A 13,216-nucleotide genomic window follows, 5' to 3' on the forward strand; every position below is an offset into this window, starting at 1 on the left:
AAACTTCAAAATCCTATTTAGTTCCTTTGATTGTATTTGACAGAATAAGTCAAAAATAAGATACAAAAAAAAATGGGAGAAGGGAGGATATTTCTGACCGTTCAAAATACCTTTTAATTCCTTGAATCTGAAAAGTTATACTACATAAAAGTCATATCTTGAGGGAGTTTCATACAAAGTTTGGCAATGTTAAAACCACTTCAAGTACTAGGGGACCATAAAATCATTCTGTGGAAAATACCAAAAACACACTGTACAATCAAACACCTTAAGACTCATTACATAAGTCATGTTTATTATGCAAATATTCCCAAACTTTAAATATAACACACAATATAATACCTACCCCATATTGGTAAGTCATCTATGTACATCTGGTACCAGTAGTGATTTTTAATAGCATACACAAATGCATCTCTCTTTTCTTTATCTAAGTCAATTTCACAGTAAGTGGCTGGCATCACATCATCTGTATAAGGTAAAAATTGCAAATTAGCATACTGGTTTGTAGGATAGTTATAGGAAGAAAAAGCCAACATCTCCTGAAGTTAAAATCTATATTCGTAATTGCTGAATCTGGGTGATAAGTATATGAGGGTTCAGTATGTAATTTTTTCCTTTTTATAGAAGAACACTGATGAAATAATTTTAAATGAGTAACCGGGCTTAAAAAAACAAAAATAAAAAAGCTTAAGACACATAAGAAAGTTTTCACTTAACATATACAAAAACTCAAAACTATGATCCTAAATAGAATGATTTCTAGCTATAATATCTCTGAGATACAAATTCATTTTAACATTCTTAGAGATACAAGTCACTAGAGGCCATAGATTCTATGAGGAATCCCAGTGACTCTTCATAATTAGAAAGATTAAAATATAAATCTCTATCTAGCAGGTGTCACTGTTTATAAATTACTCAAAGGTCCCCTAGAGATGATTCATTTAAACTCTTGACTGCTTTCAAAAATACTGCTACCACAATATTGTTCAGATAGTCTCTAACCTATAAACCTCTCAAAAATGTGCTTATAAATAAGCACTAGGGATGCAAAGTACAACATGATGACTCCAGCTAACACTGCGGCATGATATATAGGAAGGTCTTCAAGAGTAAAACCTAAAAGTTCTCATCACAAGGAGAAAATCTTTTTCTTCATTCTTTTCTTCTCTTCTTTCTACCTATTTGTGATCATTTCACAATATGTAAATCAAACCATCACACTATATGCCTTAAGCTTATACACTGATAGATGTCATTATTTCTCAATGGAAAAAAATGTGCTTATGATCATTAGTTTCTGAACAAAACAAAATCCAAAAAACCTGCAAACACTCTAGATGTCCACTGAAATTATTTTTTGTATATGACTTACACAATTAGAATAAAAGATAAATCTTAACAACAAAAAAAGAAAGCACAGTTAGAACTTGAAATACAATTCCCCCCAAGAAACAATGTTAAATTTCTTAAATGTTGATTAAAACTTCTTAAATGTGCACTATAGCTGAACCATGATTAGTGGCCAGCTACAGCATTATTTCCATGACAAACAGCAATCTGAGTTATAACTCCAGACACTAGCAACTTGTTTCCCTAACCCTCAACAAGAGAGAAAGTTTCTCCATAATATAGCTCATCTCAGAGTGGGTACCCCAAAACCACACCACCAAGATGGAAACACTAAAGTCCCATAAAGGAGGAATAGGGAAATACTCCTACTCCCAAAATAGGAGAAGATCACTGCTTTCTTGTTTCCAACAACATGGCTCCCATACAGATTTCCTCTTTATCAATGGCCCTTTTAGGCAGGGAGAAATTTAGGATTTTCATGGCAAAAACTGAGGCAGAGAAGGGAGGGAGGATTAGGCCATGAGGTGGCTATAAAGGGCTCTTCCAGCAGGAGCTAGGAGAACTGGTACCAAGAGATCCCCAGATAGGATTTCCATGGAGTGTGATAATGTACAAAGGACAGGAGGCAACTACAGCAACAAGAGGAGAAAGAGAACCACAGGAAGGTCCAGGCTTCCGTAGCAACAAACAGCTGTGGGAGACCTCATAGCAAAACTCTGCAAAGCCACCAAATCCCTTGCTGCTAAAATCAGACAGTCACTGACAATTGCCATTAACAATGTGGCAGTGTTATGTATGAAGTTCTGCGATCTACAATACGGCACTGACCTGCACAAAGCTTTTAAGATTCCTGACAGTGTGAACTGTGTTCAGCTCTCTCTTACCCAACCATCTCTCATTCTCTCTCCTTATATTCCAGCCACACTCCACTACCTGCAGATGCCACGCATCCTGTGCTCTCCTGGCCTCTGGATTTTTTTTTGCCTGTGCTGGAAAGTCCACCACAAATGTCCACCCTAAAATACATCCCATTCCCCTACCCTCTCCTCCACGGAGTAATCTGATTCCCCACCTCTCACACCTCTCAAACCCCACAGCCTGTCCCTTTCTCCTAAGACTCATGGCTTTCTCTCCATGTCTTCCTTTGGTACCTAGGTCTACACCGCTTACAACCTCATACCAGTATCTTACTTCCTCAAAAGACCATCAGGTCTTAAGAGCTATGTCTATAATGACTGCATCATTTTTTCCCTAGCTATGCCTGTTCTACAGGCGCTAAACAAATAAACAAAAAATTTAGCAAATTTTAAGATGATTTTCCACTTATTTGGCAAAGGAAAACACAAAGTATATTATAGTATGTACATATACATGCATCTGTGTATCATTAGGGTGTCTACGCGCACACGTGTGTGTATACAGGAGAAAATGCCAATATAAACAAATGAAATTTCTGAGCAGAGTTATCTCAGAATGATTCACAAAGAGGTCTTGAAGAGTATCTTTCACTGATGTAAAATCTAGTAAAGAACGTGGTCAAAAGGGAAAAACCTATCTTTATGGCAGGCTAGAAAAAGGATCTGGGTTGATCATACGTTAATGAAATTCCCCTTGCAGGCATGTGGGCAAATACAAACATCACAAATAACTGAACAGTCTGGTTGCTCAACTAAAACAGCTTTTCTCTCAGGAGGGATCTGCTCTGAAGATAACTAATGTAATGTGCCTGAATATGCCCAATCATTATTCAGCATTCTACAGAGCTGGAAAACAATCTGAAAACTCTATTGCCATAAATCACTGCTATTAGATTATAAAAGGGCGTATCTTTCTCAGATGAAATACACACCTATGAATCCTGAAGAGGATACCATTAAGATTTCACCAATGTAAAAACATTACACAGGGGAAAAATACAAAACCAGAGGTATAAAGTGACAACTGTTAATACAGATTTCTCAAGCAGAAAGCAAGTGTAGCTCCTGGAAACTACCTACCAACTACCTACCAATAACTCTGTCATCTATTCACAATAACACTCCAGACTAGAAACTGAACAGACAGTGAAAACACTGAAAAAAGAATGTGGTATTATTTGAGTTCTCTAAGAACATATCATGCCTAGCTTTATTAGCTTCCTCTTTTGATAGCATTACCAAAATGGAAATCACAAATGTTCTACTTTAAATTCAATAGCACTGGACAGTTTTTCATGAAGTCACTATAGACAAATTTATTTAAAAAAAAAAAAAAGGCAGAAACTTGAGTTTTAGTCTGGGTTCTACTATGGATTAGCTATGTGAATAAAATTCATTTAGCTTCTGTGAACCTCAGATCCCTCAGCCATAAAACAGAGATAACATCTATGCTATCTCCTTCCTAGAGTTGTTTTAAGCATTACAAGTGTCAATACATTCACACTGCTAAGTTTCCTTGGGCCACACATCCCTTTGAGAATCCAAAGAAAGTAATATCTTCCCTGTCCCTCCCAAAATATCCCCCATTCACAAAAAACTAAGTGTATAATTTCAGAGAACCCGTGGACCCCTGAAGCCATAGCTTCTGGTTCAACTTTGTACATCCAGAGCCTACCATGCTGCTGGAAGGCAGTGAGCATTTAAAAACTGCTGAATGACCAAAAAAATGGACTGGAAAATCTGGTATAGTCAGTCATGTTAAGCATATATATGAGTATTGATGAACTGACCAACCTATCTGCAATAGAAACGGTACAATTCGGGGTGCCTGGGTGGCTCAGTGGGTTAAAGCCTCTGCCTTCAGCCCAGGTCATGATCCCAGGGTCCTGGGATCGAGCCCCACATCAGGCTCTCTGCTCAGCAGGGAGCCTGCTTCCTCCTCTCTCTCTCTCTGCCTGCCTCTCTGCCTGCTTGTGATCTCTATCTGTCAAATAGGTAGATGGAATCTTTAAAAAAAAAAAAAAAAAAAAAAAAAGAAACGGTACAATTCTTCTAGATGACTAATTGGCAATACGCAACAAGAACTGCCTTAAAAATGTTTATATCCTTTGATTCAGTAATTCCACTTCCAAGAATTTATCCTAATAAAAGACTCAGAGATGCATTAAAATACCTATGTGCTAGGATAGCCAAATGCATTATTTCCAACAGGAAAAAAGGCAGGAAAAAAAAGGACAAGGAAGGAAGGGAGGAAAGAGAAAGGAAAAGACAGGAAAGGAGAGGGGAAGGGAGATGAGGGAAGAAGGAAGGAAGGAAAATAATCAGAATAACTTATAACTGGGAAATGGGGGAAATTACAATATCCAAGTTGCAGAATACTACATAAGCACATTTTTAAAAAGTAATTAACAATATGAAGATAAGCTCATAGATGTTAAAATGGGAAGAGTAAAAAATAATTTACATATAACTTATTAAGAGTTAGTAAGTAGTTAGTATCTGACAAATACTAAACACTATGTGTTACAAATTTTTTTAAATCATATATACAGCATGAACCCAATTTTAAAATACTCTAAATAATGTGGATGAATGTAAAGAAAGAAGGAAAGATGGAAGAAATGTTAATGGTAATTAATGGTTAACAATAATCCAGATCATTTTTATTTTCTTCTTTATATTTCTCTGTAGTTTCTAAATTTTGTACATCAATCCTATATCACATCAAAATCAGAAAAAAATACATACATACACATCCTTTGGGGGGAAGAAAAGACATCTGGAGTAGAACAATGTTATCAATGGCTTGAATAAGAATTTATAAAAAGCCCACACTATTCAAATTTGCAGTTAGCACAAGGTTTAAGGAACTGCTAACACCAAGAATATAAAACATCTAGATTCAAGATTCAGTACAAGATTCAAATTATTTGGCTTGGCTAAAACACTTTGATTGAAACCAGGAGAACAAAATATGGCACTGAGTTTCCAGACATCCAATTAAACAAGGCAGATTAACCACAAGTATGTATCTCTTCCCTCCTGAAACTCCATTAAAATGTCAATAAAGGAATAAAAGGGATGTAGTACACAAGGACAAAAAGAAGACGGTAAGAAAAGATCTCAACGTATTTTTGGAAAATTGAAAACGAACAGAAGATGGCAAAGCAGAGGAAACCATAACATAAGAAAGTGTCTTGGTGTCACAGAACCCAAGAGACACTTGAGACACACATCGAAAAGCAGGGAACAGATGGAGGGCTGAAGACATAGGGGAACTGTATAAAAATATGTTTATGGAAGGCCTGAATGCCCAAGTCCCCTTCTCCACTCATTACAAAGCCAGATGAAGAACCTCAACTCCCCCTTAGAGTAGACCAGAGGCACCTTGCCCTAGAGAACTCCACTACAGAGGCTGCAGAATTTGGGACGGCAGGGAGAGTAGAATCCAGGGACTGAAAACAGGGTGGGGGGATCAACTTAAATAAAAATCTTTAGGCTGAATGAAAGAACCTGCCACTTCCCCAGCCCTTTCCCCACTCTTTGGCAATCAGGCCTTTACCACCAGATGGATATCTGGAAGGACATACTGCATAGTGGTTAAAAGCTGAAACTCTAGCACTGTGTTCCCTAGGTTCAAATCCTTACTCTGCCACTTTCCATCTGTGCATCTTTGGACAAGTTACTTACCTCTGGGCCCCAACTCCCCATCTGAAAATACATCTCATAACATTGAGGATGAAATGTTTCATCATCTTGATGATGAAAATCATCAAGAAAGAGAATCATTGAATTCAAAATATGTAGGAATCTAACCAGCTCCTGGCATTTCTCTCTACCTGTAGTACTCTCACTTATCATTTTACTCCACAGAAGTAGAAGAAATACTTATAAAACAACTTCAGCCCTCTGTTATGTTGGGATATTCAAACAAAAGAAAATTCAAAAGATCAATAAAACAAATGGGAGGAAAGAATCCTTTAGAAGCCATCAATTTTTCAATAATATCCTTCATTATACTGCAAGAGTTCTCACATGAAGGAGAAGGGGAGTGGACAGTGACCTCCCCTGGTTAGGAACTACTATTCCAGATCATCTAAAGATCACAGTGAGCCAGTTATCTAAAGAACAGATAGGCACAAACTGCCCAGGTGCTACACAATTTATTGAGAGCTTACAATGTCTTAATAACTAAGGATACGAGAGTGAGCAAGAATGTCACTGCCCCTGCCTAGCATAACTAACTACAGTACCCAGCGGGCAGTGCAACAGCTTGAGGATAAATCAAATCCTATAATCAGTAAACTAATTTAATGTTTCATAATTACTAGTACCAAATTAAGTCAGAACTATAGACCTACGTTATGTGCTATTAGTATCCATATCAATGACCATTTTTAAAATGTAAACTATGTGTGAGGAACTTTGATAAATGTTCTACATAAATTACCTCACTTAAATCAAACAATTCTATCAGATACTTTCCCTCACTTCAGAGGTGAGGACAATGAGATCAAAGAGGTAGAATAATTTGTCCACGACTAAACAGGTAGGCAGAGGCAGCACTAGGATGCAGCAAGTCTCTCAGACTTGTTTTTTCCGCTCCACAATGGTCAAGTTCCAAGAAGTACCCTCTAAAATCAGAAGATAATGAATTCAGGCCTGGCTGAAAGATACCCCATTTAATTCTGCCTTCTCTTTTTAATTTTCTCTAAATGTGCTGAATGTAATATTTTGTCTAGTGGAAGTATATAACATTATTATGAGGGAAAAAGTTGTGCATAAAATCTCAAGTAAGAGGCATCCTACATTAGACTTAAAACTATTACTAGTTCCCTAGGGACGCCTGGGTGGCTCAGTTGGTTAAGCAGCTGCCTTCGGCTCAGGTCATGATCCAAGAGTCCTGGGATCGCGTCCCGCATCGGGCTCCTTGCTCAGCAGGGAGCCTGCTTCTCCCTCTGCCTCTGCCTGCCACTCTATCTGCCTGTGCTCACTCTCGCTCTCTCTCTCTCTGACAAATAAATAAATAAAATCTTTAAAAAAAAAAAAACTATTACTAGTTCCCTAAAAGTCTATTTAGTGACCTTCATTTTGTGAAATACCAATCCATTTAGCCTGACAGAATCTACTAAATTTAAAAAAAGGTGTGTGTATATACCTACGTGCGTGTGTGTGTATACAGTATTTCCTAGTTTCAAAATATTTCCAAAATTTTATTTTCTTATGTCTTCAGAAGAACCTTTAAAAATCAAATACTTGAGAGATGAAAAATTAACAATATAAATATTTCTATAATTCACATAGGGACAAAAGGTTCTAGTTTCTGTGGCATTGCTAATATGCTGTAATAGGACTTGGGCAAATCATTTCATTTCTGGGCCTCACTAAGGGGAAATCAGATGACACAATCTCTAAGGTGCATCCAACCTTTAAAATTCTATGATAGTACAAATAACCAGGAAACCTCATAAAACATTCTTCAAAGCATGATCAACTATGTCTTTGAACAGGGCAAGCAAGGGATTACAGCAGAAAGAGAACTCTAATCAGCATTTACTTTTTCATCTCAACCACTTAATTTAGCAGCTCCCTTAGCACATCCGTGATGGAGGGACAGAGCTGACAAGATTCCAAGGAACCGCCAACTCTTGGGGAATAACAACTGGCCAATTCTTGTTCTTTTCATCTTCAGGTGCTCAGTCAGAAAGTAAAGTAAACCCCACTTTTATAGCCCATGAAAACTGTTTCTCTCTATCCAGACAATCTTTCCATCTCAGCCTCAAGGAACTAATAAAATAAGAAAGGTGAAGATAGCTGAATGACTATTCTTCTTTAGTAAATAGGGCGAGGATTTCAAAAAGCTACGAAATCTGTCCATGGTAGCAAAGTAGGACTCAGAGATTTTACCTTTCTGCTCTCTCTGGTTCCTCTCTAGTAAATTAGAAATGTGCACCAAACATGAAAAAGGAGAAACTTAAGTGAATAAATGCAGGATTGAGGTTTTCAAAGATCCCACAATCTAGTCTTAAGTTTTCTCCTTACTTGCAATTAAATATTTACGTTACCTGATTAAATTAAAACACAAGCCTCAGGGAATGTTTACAATAATTTATAAAGTTACAGGCCAGGCCCCTATGGTTTAAATTTACAACTTAATTTTATAATTAAGCCTCAAAGAATATAGTGGAGGAATGGAAAGGGGGAGAAGAATGCAAATACATATATCGATTTTGAACAACGGTAACAAAAAAAATACTCTAAACAAAAGAATAAAACTTAGCCAACCAAACCTAAACATCTTTAAAATATAAAACATCTCAAATCAGGGAGGCTGGGTGGCTCAGTCAGTTAAGCCCCTGCCTTAGGCTCAGGTTGGTGATCTAGGGATCTTGGGATCAAGCCCCACATTGGTCTCCCTGCTCAGCAGGGAGTCTGCTTCTCTCTCTCCCTCAGCTCCACTCCACCAGATGCTCTCTCCCTCACTGGTGCTCTCTCTCAAATAAATAAAATCTCTAAATAAATAAATAAATAAGTAAAATCTCTCAATTACATCCTCCTCTCAAAAGTGCAAAAATAAAAAATAAAAAAAATAAAGTGCAAAAATGCCAGAAGTCAGTATTTTAGGTTTGCAGACAATGAAGTCAAAATTAGAGTAAAGAACTTCAGTAAAATCAATACAGTAAAAGAAATAGGATTAAAATTCAAAGCTCCTGATTACAAGATCCAAGCTCTATTCAAAAATCAAGATGCCTCATCAAAGATCCTGTAAAAATTCAATTACTCAGGCTTCTGCTCACTGAGTTAAAAATGTTTATGCAGGAAATATACTCTCTGGCAAATTTCACAGAGGAAAATTAAAAGTTTAAACGTACTTAAAGGGCCTGATAAAATAGATGCCAGCATAATAAACAGATGAGTATTTCTTCCAATTTTAACAAGTCTTTGACCCAAAATATTTTTTAAGGTTTTATTTGTCAGAAAAAGAGAGAGGGGGAGGACAAGCAGGGGGAGCAGTGGGCAGAGGGAGAAGCAGGCAGGGGGAGAAGCAGGTTCCTCGCTGAGCAAGGAGCCTGATGGGGGACTTGATCCCATTACCCTGGGATCATGACCTGAGCTAAAGGCAGATACTTAATCGACTGAGCCACCCAAGCGTCCCTGACTTAAAATTTAAAACCACACTACCCTATAGGAACCGAGAGAGCAAATTAATACATACTGATTAATACATTCTGAGCCAATGGTACAGTTTGGATTTGAGGCTTTACACAAGATTTTTAAGTATCCCATATACCCCACTATATCCCTACACCTCCAAAAATTGTGAATCTATGAAGGCCTTCCCTGACCACATACATCCAGTCACTAGAGAGTTTACCAGAAATCACTTTTCAGAAAGAAATAGGTTAAGGAAATAGAATTTTATTAACAATTATTTATTATTTTACAAATATTCCAAATAAATCTTTGCTACTAACATACTTTTCTAAATGCAATATTTAACTTGTAGATTAAACATTTTTTAGAGTCTAGAGCTGTGGTTCTCTAAGATCAATCAGCAATGCATGAAGACAGTTTTGGTTGTCAGAACTGGAGGGTGCTACTGGCATCTACTGGATGGAAGCCAAGAACTGTGCTAAACATCCTAGAATGTATAGGACAGCCTCCCACAAAAAAAGAATTATCTGGCTCCAATGTCAATAAGGCATAAACTGAGAAACCCTGATCTACAATCTAACTTGTATTATAAGGACTACTAAGGTTTACTTACCTTTGAATTTAATATCCAGACCACTAAATTCCAATTCAACTCCTTGAAGTGCTTCTCCCAGAGTTTCATGGTAATGACTGATACTTTTTTTTGACCCCACACAGAATGGAAGTGAAAAGTACTTATATGTCTCTTGGCGATTATGGTAGGGGCCAACGGTATTCATCCATAAAACGACTTCCTCTTTATCTTGATACTGAAACAAAAAAAGCATATCATAATATATTTTTTTTAATCTGATTCAAATTAAGGGAATATTTGTTATTTGTGCTAAACAAAAGTATACTGTCTCTGGGAACCTATAAAATAAAACACTGTAAGTTTACTTTAATCCGATGATCAATGTCCACACCTTAAAAAAGACACTTGGTGAATTTTATACTTGTAGACAATAAAGTCAAAATTAGAGATCAAGACCCTGAGATCAAGACCTGAGCTGAGTTCAAGAGTCAGACGCTTGAACAACTAAGCTACACAGGTGCCCTGACACTTAGTGAATTTAAAAATTTTATCTTCTGATTGTGGTCTCAGGCAGATCCACCTCTTCTTAAACTTTGTTTTAGAGAAGGTATTATATGAACACAGTCCAATAGCACATCAAATAATGATGAACCCAGAAACAACATTGTTCACTGTGCTAATAGGGTCATGGAAAGAAGAAAGAAAATCAATAGCTTACCCGAAACCCATGTTAATCATTAGAAACTTAAAAAAAAAAAAAAAATCTAATGTTGCCAGCAAACACAAATAAAATTTCCTCTACTTTCTAATCTTTTCCATGGCCACTGGTCAAAGTACTAGAAAGGAGAGAAATGACTGAACAAAAAGAAGAGAAAGCCACACTATGGAATCCCCACAGTCCATTCAAGCCATCATGCTATTTCCAGCCCCGCTTTATTAGCCTGAAAGACATACACTGTATGCATATTTCTTTGAATAAAAAACTATGGTTCTCCCCATCAGTAAATACTGTATGTAGCTAAATCTGGAGTGCGGTCCCATGACTTTGGGTAGGTGATTTCACCTTTCCAGCATTGGGGATGTACCAAAGATTTCTAAGATCTCAAGTTCAAAATTTCAGTGATTCTATGAAAAGCAATTACCCAAATAATTTTAAAACTAGTAATCCTAATCAGCGATATAAATTGAAGACAACACTGGATACAATTTAAGTCAACAAGTAGTAGAGAAGTGGGCACCGAACAATTACTTAGTGAGTGCCTGCCACATACCAATAAATTATGTTTGTAACTGAGGATACAGCTTTGAACCACACATGTTCCCTGTGCTACTGGAGCTCAGATAACTGGAAAGATGGACACTGAACAATTATAATAAAGTAAGGTGCTATGGAACATGTAACAGAGGAAGCTATCCAACTAACCAAACTACCAAATTCTTACCTCCAGTGCTCCATTTAAATTATACAAATGTTTTTGATCAAAATCCAATCACTCCAAAACCATACTCATCCCACCCAAATCTAGCCTTTCTTTACTCTTTGTTTTTCTAATGGTACCACCATTCTCTCAAACAGGAGACTCAAACCTCAAGTTCCTCTGTATTCCAAAAAATACTGACTTGTCTACTCTTACCCAGAGTCTCTACCTCTTCCTTTTGGTTCACACCACCAGTACCCTATGACTTAGATCTAATCACCTCTTCTTCAAATATAATAAATGTCTCATTGTTCATATAAAATATCATCCAGGTCATTAAGAAAATAATAACTATCCTACTTTTTGAATATATGAGACACATACCAAGCATAGTGGTGTTAAGGATACACAGCTGACCCTAGAACAATGCAGGGTTAGTGTTATCAACACACCCCACAGTCAAAAATCCATTATGTAACTTCTGACTCCCCCCAAATAACAGCCTACTGTTTACCAGAAGCCTTACTGGCAACATAAACAGTCAATTAACACATTTTACTATGTTGTATGTATTATATACCATATTCTTACAATAAAGTAAGTTAGAGAAGAGAAAATGTTAAGAAAATTAAAAGGAAAATACATTTTATCATACTGCACTGTATTTATGGAAAAAAAAAAACACTGCATGTAAGTGGACCTATGCAGTTCAAACCCATGTGGTTTAAGGGTTAATGTACAGATAAATAAAATACTGTCCTTTCCTTTAAGAAGTTCACAATCCATAGTGGAGCCAGATAAGTAAATGCCTAACAATGAATATGTGTTAAAATTAAGGTAGTAAAGGGCTACTCTAGCAACAATAAAGGAATGATTAATTCTGCCTTGGTAGAGAAGAGTCAGAATGAATAAAAATACAGAAAATCATAAGTGGTTTCAAGTGAATTCAGAAAAACAATTGTATATAATCTTCACATATGAAGGAATGAATCAAAGGTCTAATATATCCATACATCCCCACTCAGTTATGTATGCCACCACTCTTCCATCCAATGCTCATGGTCACACAGCACCAATCAATCAAGGTACTCCCTTCTGCTAAATATATATGGTTATAGCATAAGAATTCTCAAAGCAGTGAGCTAAACCAATCAATTATCAACTAACCAGAACTGGTATTAGAAACGAGACCTGCTTGCTAGGCAGAAAGCTCTCTGCATAGTGTAATGTACACAAAAAAAATTAATAAATACGACGGGAAAACACTGACAAATAATGAAATGTAAAGTTCATTAGCAACTGACTTAAAAAAAGCTTGAAGTATGTGTACTGACTGGTATGTGGCACTGCTTGCAACAGTACCCTTTTAGAGAAAAAAGTAAGGGGAGGTAACAAAATACACTTTGTTTTAGAGAAGGTATTGTATAAACATAGTCCAACAGCACATGAACGTCCAACAGCACACGAACGCCCAATAGCACATCAAATAATGATGAGCCCAGAAACAACATTATTCACCGTGCTAATATAGACATGAAAGGAGGAAAGAAAATCAACAGATTTTCTTAAGATTTTTTCCATTTAAGATTAGAATGAACAAGAGGACCCATCAATGAGGACCTTGTCATTAATCCTGCTAAGAATGCAGCAATGTTTAAATGTTACTTGTAAAAATAAGCACAAGAACACTTTCTATAAATTCCAATACTCATAATTCCTTTAAAAATAGACAAAAACTTGAACATAAATACTTGTTAAAATAGGGCTTTCATTTATTTTATACAAACTGAAACATA

The 13,216-nt window shown here is 36.6% G+C and overlaps 1 protein-coding gene across 1 annotated transcript in view; it reads right to left on the bottom strand.

The window, feature by feature from the left end:
- Positions 1-13,216, bottom strand: part of TM9SF3 (transmembrane 9 superfamily member 3) — a 70,509-nt gene that overhangs the window by 49,799 nt on the left and 7,494 nt on the right. The window contains exons 2-3 of the mRNA XM_047701999.1: positions 10,042-10,237; positions 347-469 (exon numbers count right to left, since the gene is read on the bottom strand). Coding sequence (XP_047557955.1) covers positions 347-469; positions 10,042-10,237 — 319 coding nt within the window. The remainder of the gene's footprint in view (positions 1-346; positions 470-10,041; positions 10,238-13,216) is intronic.

Source organism: Lutra lutra, chromosome 14 (assembly GCF_902655055.1).
Source record: "Lutra lutra chromosome 14, mLutLut1.2, whole genome shotgun sequence".
NCBI lineage: Eukaryota > Metazoa > Chordata > Mammalia > Carnivora > Mustelidae > Lutra > Lutra lutra.